Source organism: Odocoileus virginianus, chromosome 9 (assembly GCF_023699985.2).
Source record: "Odocoileus virginianus isolate 20LAN1187 ecotype Illinois chromosome 9, Ovbor_1.2, whole genome shotgun sequence".
Classification (NCBI taxonomy): Eukaryota; Metazoa; Chordata; class Mammalia; order Artiodactyla; family Cervidae; genus Odocoileus; species Odocoileus virginianus.
This window is the reverse complement of record NC_069682.1, coordinates 69,608,350-69,624,697: the sequence shown is the minus strand read 5'-3', so window position 1 is coordinate 69,624,697 and position 16,348 is coordinate 69,608,350. Positions and strand designations below refer to the sequence as shown.

Genomic DNA, 16,348 nt, shown 5'->3' with positions numbered 1-16,348 from the left:
GAGCTGAAGCTGCAGAACCACACGTCTGGGAAGAGGGCTGGAGGGGCGGGTTACTATGGAAACTCCCACAGAGGCCAACAAGCAAAAAGAAAATAAATAGCAGTGTTTCAAGATTTTTTTTTTTTTCTTTTCTGGTCAAATTCCAAAGCCCCAGGAGGGTAGGAAGTGGTGCCTGTGTGATTGTACTGTGTCTTCTGTCTTACCGGGAAGCTGAGGCCCGGGTCTCAAATTTTGCTTCTCCAACAAGGGTCGAGGGGCCCAACTCTCGGAATTGAGGAGATCGAGATCTTCTTGAGAGAGCTGAACTTGGGTGTTGCTCAGCCCAACCCCTCCAGTATTTTACAGGCAAGATCCAGAATAGTGTTGTGACTGTTAAGATCACGGCGAACTACTGCAAGAAGCAGGATTGACTACCATCTTTTGACCCTCGGTTCCATTGAAGATGGTTCTTGGAAAACTGGGAAGCTACCAGGCTTTAGGTGACTAAGATTACAAACTAGCAACAACAACAAAAGTCTGTGTTGGTGCTTAAACCTCCATTGAATCTAGAAGGGAAACTGGAATTGGAACAGGCCAACAGATTAGTTTTTGCAGATGAGGAAACTGGGGTCAAAGAAATTAAAGACTTGCCCACAGTCCCCCAGCAAGTTGAGGGCAATCAAGTCTTGGACCCAGGTTTCTTCCCTCCCAATCTATTTGGCTTCTTTGGGCTAGAATATGAGGCAGCCTGAAGTCCATGTTGAAGACTTGGTTGCAGGAAGAGGATGAAGCAAGGGGTGGAACGCTCATCATTGAATTTGAGACATCGGACTCTATTTGGCTGCACAACCCCCATCAGATTCCTTCCCTGTTCAGGCAGAACATATTTCTCTTGCTTATTTGCTTTTATTTAAAGAACAGAAACAAAACAAAACTTTAATATGAATAAAAATAGGTACAAATAAATTCTTTGTAAAGAGCAGCAACAGCCAAGTAGCACCCTCCTTCCCTTTAGTCCCTGAAACCAGGTCCGTTTTATCTCCCCCTATCCTGGGGCTGGGTTTCATCTCTGTAAAGTGAATAAGATCTGATCTCAGGGGTTGAGGGAGAAAGAGGAATGACCTTTCTGCATGGAGATAACTTTGGCCTTGAACAATGAATGAGGCTCCCAAGGAAAACCAAAGCCAGGGCAGAAATGGGGCAGATTCAAAGGACTGTCACACAGTAGGGTTCCTCTTCTTCCTTTTGTAACCATTTTCCTAACCCTACCTAGAAAGACGTTGGTTAAAACGCTGATCCCGAGCATGTCCTGCCTGCTTTGAGCTCTCAGACTGCTAGGGAGAGGGGCTGGCGGCCTAGTGTGCCAGGGCAAGTGCTTCAACCGTGGATGGTGGTGGCAGCGGGATCCAGCCCCTCCCCTTCCTCCTGCTTTCCCCAGAGGAAAGGGAGGCGGCCCACATCCCTGAGGTCCCCCGGCTGGTGACTGGGCTCAGGAGGTTGGCGGGGGGCCGCCCAGATGTCCACGATCTTGCGCAGCGTGGAGCAGCGCTCCTCCAGCTCTGGTCCCTCACTCTGCATCAGCAGGTTTGCGAGTTCCCTGCTTAGGTCCTGAATCATGTCGTTCCGTCCTGGCTCCCCTGGCTGGCCTGCGTCCTCCGGGATCAGAATGGGGTCCCGGAGCTCCCCGCTGGGCCCGAGGAGGTGCTGGTACCTCTTCTGCCACCGGCGGCACACCATGGCTTCACTCACCGGCCTCTGGCTGGTGTGTAGCAGCGCCAGGATGTGCCGGCACGGCAGGTGGTACCGCTGCTGGAAGGAGCAGCTGCAGCTGCGGCCGTCTTTGCTCACCTGGTGGGAGTCCTCGAGCAGCTGCACATCCACGGCGTAGCCGGCCACGTCCACCAGGTGCGTGGAGCTCTGCACCACCGCCCACTCGTTGTGGCACAGCTTGTAGGCCAGGTCAGAGCTGCTCTGGCGTAAGGAAGCCAGCATGCCGCCCTGCGAGGGCTGCCCCGGGGGAGGCTGCCGCGGTGGCCCCTGCACCTGCTCTGGCTTGGCCTCCTGCACGGGGGGCCTGCTGAGGCTCCCTCTGCAGACGCCGGAAGGCTTCTTGGACTTGGGGGCCGTGCTTGCTGACCGGGCTCTCTTTAACTTGGGGGGAGCGGTGGGCAAGTTCTTCACGCCTTTGGTGTTAAAGAAGTCTATGTAATCCATGAAGCGGAGGATGCAGTCCAGCAGGGACTGCTGCTCCCGGAAGAGGCTCGACACCTTGCTGGTGACGATGTCCAGGCTGTCCATGTAGGTGCTGCAGGCGTGCAGGCCCTTCCTGACGTGCATGTACCACAGCAGTTCACAGGAGAACCAGTGGGCCTGCAGGAAGCTGAAGAGCTGCTCATCGAGCAGGGCCCGAGACATCTGGCAGAGATTTTGCAGGCTGGTCTCGGAGGTGACAAACACGGCCTCCCGCAGGGCTTCCTTCATGAGCCGTTTAAAGGATGGATCTGCGGAACTACGATGCAGCTTCTTCTCCAAGAGCCGGGTCGTGTGATAGATGGAGAGGAGGGTGCGGGCACCAGGGAAGACCTCCTGTAGGACGGCTCGGTGAGGGAAGGACGGGTCCACGAAGACCACCTTGACCTTGGGCCAATCTGAGTTGAACTCTGTAAAGATGCTCAGCATCTTGGCCACGGAGGTGGCTGTCTCGGCCTTGAGCACCGCAAAGTGCACCACCCGCCCCTCTCGTTCCTTGCTCTCCACCAGGAAAGCATAGAGGATGTGGCCCTGGACGTTCTCCACCCGGTGCAGCAAGAGATTCTCTGGGAAGCGGACAAACAGATCACTCATCTTGCTGCTCTGGAAGCTGAGCCGGTCCAGGTCTTGGCTGCTGCCCACGCTGAAGGAGGCCATGGAACCCACATCCACCTTAAGAAAGTTCTTCATCACTTTGGCTATCTTGGTCAGGTCAGAAGGAGTGATGCCCTCCTTCTCTGGCTTGGTGGGTATTTGGACCTCGTCTAAGCAAAACGATGGTTCACTCGGGGACTTCGCAGCTGTGCCGAGGTCTTTGTTGATCGCGGGCTGTGCAGACTGGAGTTTCTTCTGAGATTTGCCAGGGGCATCTCCTCTAGGACCCATGGCTTTGGAGTCAATGTGTATATGCTGTGTGTTGAGTTCACTGACAACTAGTCTATCCAGTTTCTCATTATACCGCAGGAGCAAGTATGCCGGGCACATGTCTGCCTCTGTTGCTCTCTTCCTGTTTGACTGGGTCCGAATACAGACAAATTTCACCTGCACATATCTAGGGAAGGCAGAAATAACAATGAAACAGGTGCTGACCACCCATTTTTCTCTTACAAGTCAAGGCCGTGTAGGGACTCACAGTGCCTGATACATTTCCTGGAGACCACAGTGTGGTATAGGATATGGGAGAGAGAGATTTACGTTTACTCTCCAGTCCCAAAGTATTCAAGTCTTTCTTCAAGACCCCATCCAATTAAAACACCCTTCATTTGCATCTACATAAATTCTAAGCTCCAACTCCTTTTATTTACTCTCATTTTCCCATCTGTAGTTGTCAATCTGAGGCAACCATACAAGGGGAAATAGATAAGCCGCAACAGCAGAACTGGTTACCTGCTGTCTAAAGTGTCCTTTCATTCCTGCCTTCAGGGAGCCATTGCTTTCTCTGCCTTCTCCTCCAGGCAGCAAAAATAAAAGAAGTCTCCGGTTAGGGTGAATCTGGGCTTCCTCTCTAAGAGGAAAGATCTGGGTTCGTCTTTGACTTAAAGAAAAACATCTACATCCTGAGAGTGAGAACCCTGAGGCTAGATAATCCCTGGGATTCTGGAGCTTTGCTGTTCTAGGCTGAACGTGCCTACTCAAAGGAGAACAGTAATTAAACTGAATATCTGTTCTCTCCCCGCTTTCTATCTTCGAGGCCCAAATCAGGTCCTACCTTCTCCAGGAAACCTTTATGGATGCCCTAGAGCCACAGAAATTGCTCCTTACTTAAGATTCATAGAATTTATTTGAAACAAAAGGCTTAGTAGATTTTCTGGGTAGCAGTAGTGGTTACACAGTGGGGAGGCTGGAGGCTGGCTCTCTGGATTTGAATACAGGCTCTACCACTCAGAAGCTGTTTGACCTTGGGCAACTTACTTCACCTCTCTGTAAGCAGTTTCCTTAACATCATAAAATAAAACTAAATGGGGTTGTTACAAGATTTAAATAAGTCACAGACATAATATTTAGCCCGGGGCCTGGCTCAGCCTTTTATTTATTCTAAATAGGAGTCATCTACTGTTATTACAGCTCCTAAGCCTTGTGACCTATTCTTGGGCATTTATGCAGTACTTTTCCAATTGGATGGGGCTGTTTTCAAGTGGCAAGAGTAAATCAATCCTCAGCATATTCTAAGCACCTAGCACAAATGCTATTCTTTCAGCAGATGCTTGTCAAAGATGGGCTGGCTGAGTGACTCAGGAACCACAGGTGGGTGAGACAGGTCACACCCCTGCCTCTTCAGAGAGGTCCCAACCCAAAGATTAGTGGAGAGGAAAAAAAAAATCTCAGCCCCTGGCATGACATGACACAACCTTGGTATCTCAACAACCCTTCTCAAACACTCTAATCCAGCTGGACCTGTTTGCTCACCCTGTGGGGGCAAGCTTAAAGAAACAGGATGTCTGGCCTGAAATAACACAGCGGAGGGGCCTGAGGCTGAAAATGCCTGCACCTGCTGTGTGCACTGCAGGGGACAGCCATGTCATCCCTGGCTCAGGGAGCAGCCGGGTGGTATGGCAAGGCCAGCAAGGTATGACCACGGGACAGCCTCCTTCTGACTCTCCCACCTGTTTTCCACTGCCCCCACCACCTTGTTTTATTGTACCCTAGAAAGACCAACTGCTCCCCGGCTTCCCTATACTGTGTCTCATCTCTGTGCCTTTGCTCGTGTTGTCTCTCTGTCTGGAATGCCCTACCCACCTGTCCTCATCTCAGAGCTTACTCATCCTCAGGACTATGTGCAACTACCTTCTTTCCTAGGAGGCCTCCCCCAAGCCCTCAGGATGGGCCCTACCCTTCCGCTGGCTCAACATCTTGGCATAGATCTTAGCTCATCACATTGTATTGACTTTATGTGCTCATAATCCATGCTTGTTAACCTAGTCAAAAAAAAAAAAAAAGAAAAAACAAAGACACTGGTGAGTGCCAACCATAAAGATCATCCCCCTTTTCCTGGTTCATTAACGACGGCACATCTTAGGGTGGAGACATCAACATTCTTTTAATTCTTCCTTCTCCATCCAATATGTTAAGTCTTTTAAATTCATTTCTCCCACTTTTGCATATATTAAGGATTACTATATACCAGGCTCCATGTAAACCCCTTACATGCATCATTTCATACTAATAAAAGGATTCTACCAACCACATTTTACAGATGGGACAACAGCCTTAAAGAGGTTCTCAGAAAAAAAAAAAAAAAAAAAGAGGTTCTCGAGCATGAGAATCTGGGATTTAATCCTCTGGCTAAAACTGGAGGATCTGGGATTTGAACTGAGCCTGCTTGGCTACCGTCTATGTAGTTAACCATTATGTTACCTGTCTTCTTCCAAAATACTTCTCCTTCTGAATTCTCATTTTTATCTTTCTCAACTTGACCCTCAATACTTTGTTCAGGTTCAATAGTGTCCTTAAAGATCTCCAAACATACTGCGCTTGTTGGCATCAAGCACTTCAAACTTCAGGGGCACTAGGTTAAAGCCTCTGTCATTTTTTCCTGCTTCCCTTAATCTTTGGTACTGAGCTGTAATTTACACACAGTGAAATACACAAGTCTTTAAGAAGAATTCTTGGAGCACTGTAGTCATTTTAATCTATATTTATTTCTATTTCCCAAGTGAAGGCACAGACTCTCTTTAAGACAGGGATAGGGTTTTATACTTCTGAATCCCCCTTAGTGCTTCTAGCCCAGCATGCTCAGCCAGGACCTGAAGCGAGGAAGTCAGCCAATCTACTCTGTAGGTAGTTAGATCTACTCTAACTGGAATGTGCCCGCAGTGTACTCCCAGTGCCCAGTACTGCACCCGACACAGAGTAGGTGCTCAGAATACACACGTTAAATGAGTGATTGCATGACAGAAAATTCATCTTACAGCATGAGCGCACATTAGGAAGATCCCCAGGAGAGTCCTGCCGGGTGACTTGGCTTCTATCCTGGCACTGTTATTAACTGTAACTTTGGACAAGTCCTTTGTTTATTTTCAAACATATACTAAGTCTATTATGTACCAAACACTATACTAGTTGCTCAGAAGGTAATAGAGACAAATTAGGCTCTTCTGTCAAAGTCTGTTGAGCAGGGACATTAGTACACAGATGATCAGTAAAGTCAGAACTAAGTGAAAGGTTAAACAGAGATACAAGCAATACACTTATAACTGAATAAAGAGTAATTCCCCCTGACTATGGGGATTGGAACAGATCTAAAGCTTTTGATTAATTTCACATGAAATTTGTGTCCTTGCTGCATGTAAACTGCACCTCAAGCAATGAACAGAATTTTTACAGGTGAAGTCAAGCCATTTTAGACAATATAATCTGAGTTAGGAACAAGACTCAAGATCTGAGTTTAATTTCCAGCTTTACCACTTAGCTGTATGAAAGTGAACAAGTCACTTCATTTCCTCTCAGCCTCCAAATCTTATCTATAAATACAGAAATAACAAAGCACTGGTTTCTGAATAATCAGTACCTGATTCAAGAATAGTCGCCACGATTAAAAGTGAGTTCAGGCTTCCAAGTGGCGCTAGTGGTAAAGAACCCACCTGCCAATGCAGGAGATGTCAGAGACTCAAGTTTGATCCCTGGGTTGGGAAGATCCCCTGGAGGAGGGCATGGCAACCCACTCCAGTATTCTTGCCTGGAGAATCCCATGGACAAAGGAGCCTGGTGGGCTACATAACCCATAGGGTCACACAGAGTCAGACACGACTGAAGTGACTTAGCATGCACAAAAGTGAATTTGTTTAAAAGGCTGTGGCAGAGAAAGATGATTTACAATATGATATCACCTATATGTGGGATCTAAAAAATATAACAAACTAGAGAATATAACAAAAAAGAAGTGGACTCACAGATACAGGGAACAAGCTAATGGTTAACAGTGGGAAGAGGCAAGGGGGGAGGGGACTAAGAGGTACAAACTATTAGGTATAAAATAAGCTATAAGGATATGCTGTACAACATGGGAAATATAGCCAATATTTTATAACAAAAATGGGGTGAAATCTTTGAAAATTGTGAATCACTATATTGTACACCTGTAACTTAGGTAATATTGTACAATGACTATTTTTTTCTTTCTTTCTTTTTTTTTTGGCCACGTCTCGAGGCTCGTGGGATCTTAGTTCTCTGACTAGGGATCAATCCCGGGTCCGTGGTGATGAAAGCCCATGTCCTAACCATTTTAGCCACTGGACCACCAGGGAGTTCCTCAACTATTCTTCAATTAAAAAAAAAAAAGGCAGGATCAGTTGGTAGTTAATCCAACATCCCCCACCCCCCTCCTTCCCTCCTTCAAGCCAGTTTCATTCAGGTTGTCATTCCTTCCCACACAGCCAAGTGCTTCAGGGATGGTCTAAGCCAGTTAAGGTAATCTCATTAAGAACGGCCATGGATACTGGCCCAATTCTGCAAAGAAACGTGATAGGAAGTCTGTAGGAAATCAAGGCAGGCTTTTTCTTCTGAATGTGACTCCTACATATGTGCCATTTGGCGAGACAACCTGAGGACAAAACTGAGACCTGAAGATGGCAGAGTGGAAAGAAAGGAAAAGCCTGAGTCGCTGAAACAATCACCTTCTTTGGGCTAAGAAATAAGGCATTTTGAGTCAGGATTTTCAGTTAATTGCAGCCCAAAAGGCATTTTCAGAATCCATGTTTTATAGAAAATAGTAGAAAAAAAGATTTGAGCAGATCTTTAAAAAATGAAATGAAAATTATGAAAATATTATATGTAATGAAATTTAAGTCATGTAGAGATGTGAGAGTTGTACTATAAAGAAGGCTGAGCACTGAAGAACTGATGCTTTCAAACTGTGGTGGTGGAGAAGACTCTTGAGAGTCCCTTGGACTGCAAGGAGATCCAACCAGTCAATCCTAAAGGAAATCAACCCTGAATACTCATTGGAAGGACTGATGCTTAAGTTGAAGCTCTAATACTTTGGCCACCTGATGCGAAGAGCTGACTTATTGGAAAAGACCTGATGCTGGGAAATATTGAAGGCAAAAGGAGAAGAGGGTGGCAGAAGATGAGATGGTTTGATAGCATCCCCAACTCAATGGACATGAATTTGAGCAAACTCTGGGAGATAGTGAAGGACAGGGAAGCCTGATGTGCTATAGTCCATGGGGTTGCAAAGAGTTGGACACAACTTGGCAACTGAACAACAAGCTATAACGGTGGCTGTCTGCCAATTCTTAAAATAATCAAAGAACCACTTGAAGAGTCAACTTTTTTTTTTTCCTGATATATTTTCCCCAAACATTCTTATACTTTATTTCCTGGCTCACTTTTGCCATATGTAAAGGTCAATTTTACCAAAATATTTCTGTGCTTTATCATGTTTCCTAAGGGCCTAATTTAGTTTTTTGTTCTGAAAATCCTTTGCTTTTCAAGTCTGTATCATATCACTGTCCTTGATTTCCCTTCTCCATCTGTCAGCTGGCATAAGGCTGTGGGGAATGTAAAGATATCTCTATCATGACTCTCAGGGACTTCACCAAGTACCACAGCTCTTGGAAGACGTGCTATTTCAGTCTGCAATCAATTTTATTTGCACTGTATTATCCTGAGGTTTACCCCATCTATTCATTAGCCAGAAACTGACTACCAAAGATGTTGATGGAATTGGTGGAGACAAGCAAGAAGGAATGACTAAGTAGTAACTAATTTCAAAAGTGGCTAGTTTGTTGGTATGATTTTTGCTTTCCTACACAGCCTAGTGACTAGAAAAGAAAGAAAGTGAAGTCGCTCATTAGTGTCTGACTCTTTGCGATCCCATGGACTGTAGCCTACCAGGCTCCTCTGCCCATGGAATTTTCCAGGCAACAGTACTGGAGTGGGTTGCCATTTCCTTCTCCAGGGGAACTTCCCGACCCAGGGATGGAACCCGGGTCTCCCGCATTGTAGGCAGATGTTTTACCGTCTGAGCCATCAGGGATATGTGGAAAATGAAAACTCAGATAACAAAAGCTTAGTTCAAAGGGTGTGATGAGGATTAAATAAAAGATGTCTGTAAAATCCTTAGCAGAGGAGGTAGGTTCAAAAGGGAGGGGATATATGTATATGTATACCTATGACAGATTCATGTTGAGGTCGACAGTCTTCAGTCTAATAGCTACCATTTTTGAACACTATTTTTGGGAACGTGTTCCAGACTGAATAGTAATGGAGAGAGACAAAAGACTACTTCATGGACTGTTTGAAGACTATCAATCCCCCAAAGACATAACAAAAAGAAAAACACAGTAACAGCCATACATAAAAATAGGGGAAGGGAAACTGAGCATAAAAATCACAGAATCTCCCAGTTGATTGGGATTTTGGGTCATTTAGTAGTAACTCCCATGACATGATTCTCTGACTCTTTTAAAAATACCTACCATTTTCTGTCATGTACTATAGCTATGACTTTGGCAAATATTACTGTGCTTAAACCACTACATGTATTTTATGTAACCTTCACCACATCCTCCTCATTTTGCAGAGGATGAAACGGTGTCATGGAAATTAAGTCTTGCTCCTGGTCAGAGTTAAAGCCTGTCTTTCTGACTTCAGAGCTCTCACTTTTAACAGATATGCCAGTTTTTCCTGAACTTCAAGGAATCACCGACCCTCTTTCCATCTGCCATAGCCATTCCTATAACCTTTGTATTAGTATTTTCAAATGGTTTTCTTTGAGTCAGCTCACTTTATTTAATAAGGATCTTTATGTTTAGATATTAACATAAACACTGAAAATCATCTCGCCTGCCTGGTTGCAGGAAACACTGCTCTGCTAAATTACTCCCTGAAAACATTTCCCCCACCTGCCCTCCAGTCCCACAAGAGAAGTGCTCATCCCACACATCCATACATCACTCAAAAAGCCTAACACAGTGCACTCTGGCACAGAGCCAGTATCCAACACAAGCTCCAAGAACACCCTTTACAATACCCCAACAAGCAGACAGTCCCGCTCTGCTGAAAGCCTGAGCTGCTCAGAATTCACCTCCTCCCAAACTAGCTCTGGCATATGATTATCCTCAAGGGTAGAGGCCACAATTCACTCAATCTTTTTAACCCTAGCTCAAGCCTGGAGGGGTAAACCTTTTTACCTCTCACTAGAAATTTGTTGAATGAATCAATACCAGGATGCTGTTACAACCCAGTGGTTGAGGAGGGAACCTCAAGCTGTGGCAATAAACAGGATGGGTCTGATCTTCAGGTAACACCTTGATGTTTTCTTACAACTTCTGGAAATCTTGTGACTTCTCTGGCAATCCAGTAGTTAAGGCTCTGCGCTTCCAATGCAGGAGGCGCAGGTTCAACTCCCAGTTGGGGAACTAAGATCCCACATGCTTCGTGGTGTGGCCAAAATAGAAAAAAGAAAGAAATCTTACCCCACTCCCTGCTCCGACTTGCTCACTCCTTTCTGCACATTCTTATTTTCCTTGACTGTAACTGTACCCCAAACTCAGACTTCCCCGGCTCCCACCAGGTGATTTTGGGGGCTGAGGATGGTTTTTGTCGCAGGCTCTCTTATTGGCCTCTTCCAAGTCTTGACTACCTGGGCCTCTGCTCCTTGCCTGCCTTGACTATCTACCTTCTCTCCGCCCTTTTGCCTAAGAACACAGGAGCTAGGGGCTAACCGCTTTCAAAGAGTTACACAACGGAACTAGGAGCCTTAATGTAAAGCAGAGAGGTAGAACTTTTAGTCCTCTTAACACTCAGCTTCTCCTGGCCGTTTCCCCCACCTGCACAATAACATTATTATAAAGGCAATAATATTTATGGAATATTTTCTGTGTAGTGGGCCTTGTGGTAAACACTTTACATGTATTAACTCATTTAATGGGAGTGAAACCTACTTCTGACAAGCAGATTCAGAGGGCCAAGTCAGGTAAGGAGGTGAATGTGCTTTGTAGACTTATCTCCACAAAACATCAGGGATGGCTGTTTTTTCCTCCCCAAGAGCCTGCACTGGTATCAAGTGTCAGCTAACACCCACACTACGTACAAGATTAAAGTTCCTTGTCATTCCCCACCTGGCACCTTAGACTTTCCTTTGGCTCTTACTACTTCTTTCCTAGACTCTTACTACTATTTTATTGATTGATTGACTGACTGGCTTTGAGGCTGATCAGAGATGGAACCTGGGCCCTTGGCAGTGAAACTGCAGAGTCCTAACCACTGGACTGCCAGGGAATTCCCTCTTATTACTATTCTAAGGAAATCATTATTTCTGCAATTAGAGTTTAATATTTGTCTCCCTGACTGAGGGCAAGCTCTATGAAGGCAGGGACTCAACTTATGTTTTTCAACACTGTTTCCAGACACTAGCATGGAGTAAGTTTTCAGTTAACAATCTCCAAAATCAATGAATTAAATGGTTCATACAATGGAGTGATGTGGAATAATCTCCAAAATACATTGATAAGTGAGAAAAGCAAGGTGCAGAATGATATGTAAAAGTAGTATGCAAGGGACTTCCCCAGTGGTCCAGCGGTTAAGACTCCAATGCAGGGGGCCTGAGTTTGATCCCTGGTTAGGGAACTAAGATCCCACATGTGGTGCATTGCTGCCAAAAAAAAAAAAAAAAAAAAAAAAAAGAGCCAGTCACCTGTGGTTTTTTTTTTAAAGGTGCATATGTACACACAAGATATATTTTTTCAAGCTCAGAGTATGTCAGGAAGATAAGAATGGTTGTCTCTAGATAACATACTGGAAGGGACACTGCCTTTTGCAAACTTTGATGTAATTTGAAATTTTTAAAAAATTAAATGACTATATTGACCACTCGAAAACAAATTCATTTTACAAACTGTTCAACCTGCAAAAATAAATAAAACCAATCTGCACCTCTGTTAGCTAAGTCCCTGCCATTCTTTTTGGTACTGCTCCAGCATAAATCTTCCTTCTAGTCAAGTATGTCTCCTCACTGCCTTCCAAGGACAGCGTGTTAACAAATGCACTAGCTCACACACCACTTCTCCCTCCAGGATGTTAACCCTCTTGTGATAGGCAGATGGGCCCCTGAAGATGCCAACTGCCTCATCTCTAAAATCTGTCAATATGTTGGGTTACATGGCAAAGGGGAATTAAGATTGCAGGTGGAATCAAGGTTACTAATTACCTGATTTTTTTAAAAGGAAAATTATCCTAGATTATCTGGGCAGGCCTAATATAATCACAGGATCCTAAAAAATGGAAGAGGAGGCAGAAAGGGCGCCGGAGAAGGAGATGGAACAAAGCAGGGTCAGAGTGATATGATGCAAGGACTACATGAGCCATTACTGGTTTGAAGATGGAGGAAGGGGACCATGAGTCAAGGAATGTGGATAGCTTCTAGAAGCTGGAAGGCTTGAAAATGGACTCTCTTATAGGGACTCCAGGGGCTCCCCCAGTGGCTCAGAGGTAAAGAAGCTAACTGCAACACAGGAGCCTCAGGAGACTTGGGTTAGATCCCTGGGTCAGGAAGAGCCCCTGTAGGACATGACAACCCACTCCAGTATTCTTGCCTGGAGGGCTACAGTCCATTGAGTTGTGAAGAGTCAGACACAACTGAAGTGACTTAGCACGCATGCACAGGGACTCCAGAAAGAAATACAACTCTGCTGATGCCTTGGTTTTAGCCCAGTCAGATCTGTGCCTGACTTCTAACCTACAGAACGGTAAGCTTCTAAATTTATGTTGCTTTCATCGCTGTTTGTGGTAATTCGTTACAGCAGCAGACAGAAAATACACCTCCTGACACCTCCCTGTCTCTGAGGGCCCAGCTCAAGCCTCCTTCTCTCTTACTTCCCCAGCCCACTGTGGCTTTTCTCTGAGTCCCTGCAGCACCAGTTTTGATGAGTTATACACTTAACACTTGACTCATTCATTCGACGGTTACTGAAGGCCTGCTGTGAGACAATCCCGGTGCTAGACCCTGGAGGTGATCCACCTGAAGGGTGTCTAGGTGCATTTATGAGGTGTTTGGACTTGATTCTAAGCAAGCATCATGGTGTCAATCAGTGAGAATGCAAAAAATAGTAAACCAGAGTCCCTCCCTCAAAGAGCTCAGCAAACCAGGGAAACTTCTGTAAACTATAATCCAAAAGGATGTGCAAAGAGCTATAACAAACACTGTCAGAACACAGAATAGGAGCACTGAACCTAACCTTCAGGGAGTTAAGAAAGGGTTTTTGGAAATTATGCTAGTATCTGAAGGAAAAGTAACAACTAGCTAAGACAGAGTTTTCCACAAATGGTCCAAAATGACTGCAGATAACACAAGAATGTTTAGTAGCTACTTATAAAAGATACACTATTTTTTGGCCACCATACTGTTACTTCTTATATACTATTACTTAGATTGGTTCTAAAGTTTCTTTGAATACTAGAACAATTTAAAGAAAAATGTTAGGTATCTTAGTTCAGGATATACAGAACAGAGAGGATAGTATACAACACAACTGATGTTTAAGGAAGAGAGTGCTAAGATAAGTGATGGACAAGGTTATTCTAACCAGTAGAAGTGGTTAAGTGCAAGGACTAGGAAGCTATGGGCTTGGGACAGGGGCTGATCATGGATGGAGTAAGAGTTGGTGAGGATGGAACATGCAGTGCAAGATGGGGAGGTCAAAAGGGTTAGATGGTCTGGCAAGCCGGGTTAATAATAGTCCTGGACTTAATCAAGAGGGCAACGGGAAGGCTATTGCACTTTATCTGGCCTATACTGTTAAGCAGTTTGAAGCAGGGTTTTTTTTTTTTTTTTTTTTTTTGCATTCTTTCACTGCTTAGAAAGATGCTACAGGCATAGATCAAAGTCCAAACACCTCACAGTCATACTTTATGGGATTCTCCATAAAGTACTGGATTGGGTAGCCATGACCTTCTCCAGGGCATCTTCCCGATTCAGGGATCGAACCCCACTCTCCTGCATTGCAGGCAGATTCTCTACCATCTGAACCACCAGGGAAGCTCGAAGACCTTTTATTTATGAAAGTCTCTCGGTCGCGTCCGACTCTTTGCAACCGCGAGGACTATACGAAGTCCATGGATTCTCCAGGCCAGAATACTGGAGTGGGTAGCCTTTCCCTTCTCCAGGGGATCTTCCCAACCCAGGGGTCGAACCCAGGTCTCCCACGTTGCAGGCGGATTCTTTACAGTGAAGCCACCAGGGAAGCTTTGATTGATGGGTGAACTGCAACTGACACGACCGCCTGCCAGGTACGGCATCCTATACTGTTTCTCACACACGCCACATCCTTTCATGTATTTGTGTCTTCACTCCACAGCTCCTTTTAGTCAAACCCCTCCGTGATACTTGATGTTAACCACTGTACTTGTGCACTAGCCTTCTGCTTTCATTCACAGCCCAGCAGAAACCATTACTTCCAGTGTGAAGCCCCTCCTGTCTTCCCAGACACTTGTCACTTCTTCCTCTGCACATATCTAATAAAGCATTTATCACACACTAGTCCAGGTACTATGCCATCTCAAGCTCTTTGAGGGCAATTTTAGTTACTTATTCATATTTATCTGTACCCAGCACAGCACTGGACTTCAGAGCAGGGGAAAAAACACCGCCTGCCTGGCGAGAGAGTGAGCTTTGGCCAAATGTCTCAACCTGGAGGTCTCAAACTCAGATACAGTTTGACTCTCAGAGTTGGCCCATAGAGTGCATGTTCACATGTGAATTGATTTCCAATTTTTAAAAAGTGGACACATTCACATAAAGCCTGGACTGCTAACTCCATTTGCCCCATATCTGGAAACACTGGATCTTCACTCTCACATGGAGGCCATCAGCTGGAGTTAATTGGCCTGCTCTCCATTTTGCCCAGTTCACACGACTATTCTCCACATCTATTCTCCCTAGCACAAAGACCTGGTGTTGATTATTTCATCATTCCTTTTCCTACAGTTAAATTAAAAGCTCAGTTTTCTTACACGGGGCTGTTTCACCTGAGTCCGGAAGGCAATTGAGTTTTTCAACCCTTAACTTAGTCTCCAAGCGCCTTTTCTCATCTGCCAAATGGGAAAAAATAACATTTGCCTGTGATTTTCAATAAACCCCTGTGGGTGAAATTGTACCTAGAATAGAGGACGCTCCTGGGGCATGGGAAGTGTTTGAAAACCCGAGAACCATTTACAGAACTAAGGAAAGAATGAAAGAATGAATGACCAATCTAACAACCAATCAGTGCTACTGCTTTGTAAAGAGAAGACCTGATTAAAATTCTCGCCAAGGCATTTTTATACATTGTGAAGGCCATACTTTGTGTCTGGGATATGGCAGGTGCTCAAAAAATGGGATAAACTGCAGTCGTCATGAATTCCAGAAAAGCTGGGAATGAAGGAGTGAATGAGTGGAGGTGACGTGGGTGGTCAAAAGGCGATGCCTGTGGAGGTTTTGCGCTTTTCCCAGGCACCTAGCAGGTGCTTAATGTGGAATTGTTTAGAGACGGGGCGGGGTGGGGGTGGGGGGCGCCCAGGTGCACTCCCTCCTCCAGGCCGCCCTCCTTTTGGGGACTGTCCGGCCTCCTCCCCACCCTCCTGACCCGCCCCCGCCACGCCCTTACAGAATGTCCTCGCGGATTGAGGTGCCATGGTTGAGGTTGTGGTACCGGACGGAGACGCAGTCCCTGAGAATGAAGGAACACTTATTCTGCTTTTTGTAGGCGCTGAAGCACTCCTTGAAGTCCTCGTAGGTCTTGAAGCAGCTCCCTAGCTCCATGGCCGCCCCCTCGGCCCACCCAGGGGCTGCACTAAGATCAACACCGGGGATCAGAGGTCACCTAGGAAGGTCTACAGGCTGGCGGTCTCCAGGATGCCTTAAGAGCGGGCCTCTATTGGGTGCCTTGTTACGGAGCTCAGGAGAATCCCTCGGCCTGAGGGGGTTACCATGGGTTAGGTGGGTTTGCTCTCAGACAAGAGGGGAAATGACACTGAGCCCTAATTATCGTCTCTAGGCTCCGCCCCCTCACCGTCATATCCAATCAAGCAGGGGTTCACCGGACTGGCACTCATTTCCCCCAATTGCTAGAGAGCAGATGGGCTCGCCCATCCGAAGAATGACAGAAGCACCGACCAACCATAAACAGGATTCAGGCTTTCC

The 16,348-nt window shown here is 45.8% G+C and overlaps 1 protein-coding gene across 3 annotated transcripts; it reads right to left on the bottom strand.

The window, feature by feature from the left end:
• Positions 1-875: 875 nt before the first annotated feature.
• Positions 876-16,340, bottom strand: ZSWIM3 (zinc finger SWIM-type containing 3). Of its 3 annotated transcripts, none has more exons than XM_020887155.2 (3): positions 15,813-15,901; positions 5,060-5,144; positions 876-3,280 (listed from the first exon to the last, which is right to left on the bottom strand). In XM_020887155.2, exon 3 carries the CDS (start codon positions 3,211-3,213, stop codon positions 1,357-1,359), a length of 1,857 nt encoding a protein of 618 aa, XP_020742814.2. In that variant the 5' UTR covers positions 3,214-3,280; positions 5,060-5,144; positions 15,813-15,901; the 3' UTR covers positions 876-1,356. The 3 variants fall into 3 exon arrangements, with proteins under 3 accessions (XP_020742814.2, XP_070328798.1, XP_020742813.2); XM_070472697.1 differs by lacking the exon at positions 5,060-5,144 and adding an exon at positions 3,616-3,677 and having other exon boundaries at positions 15,813-15,897; XM_020887154.2 differs by lacking the exon at positions 5,060-5,144 and having other exon boundaries at positions 15,813-16,340.
• Positions 16,341-16,348: the final 8 nt, after the last annotated feature.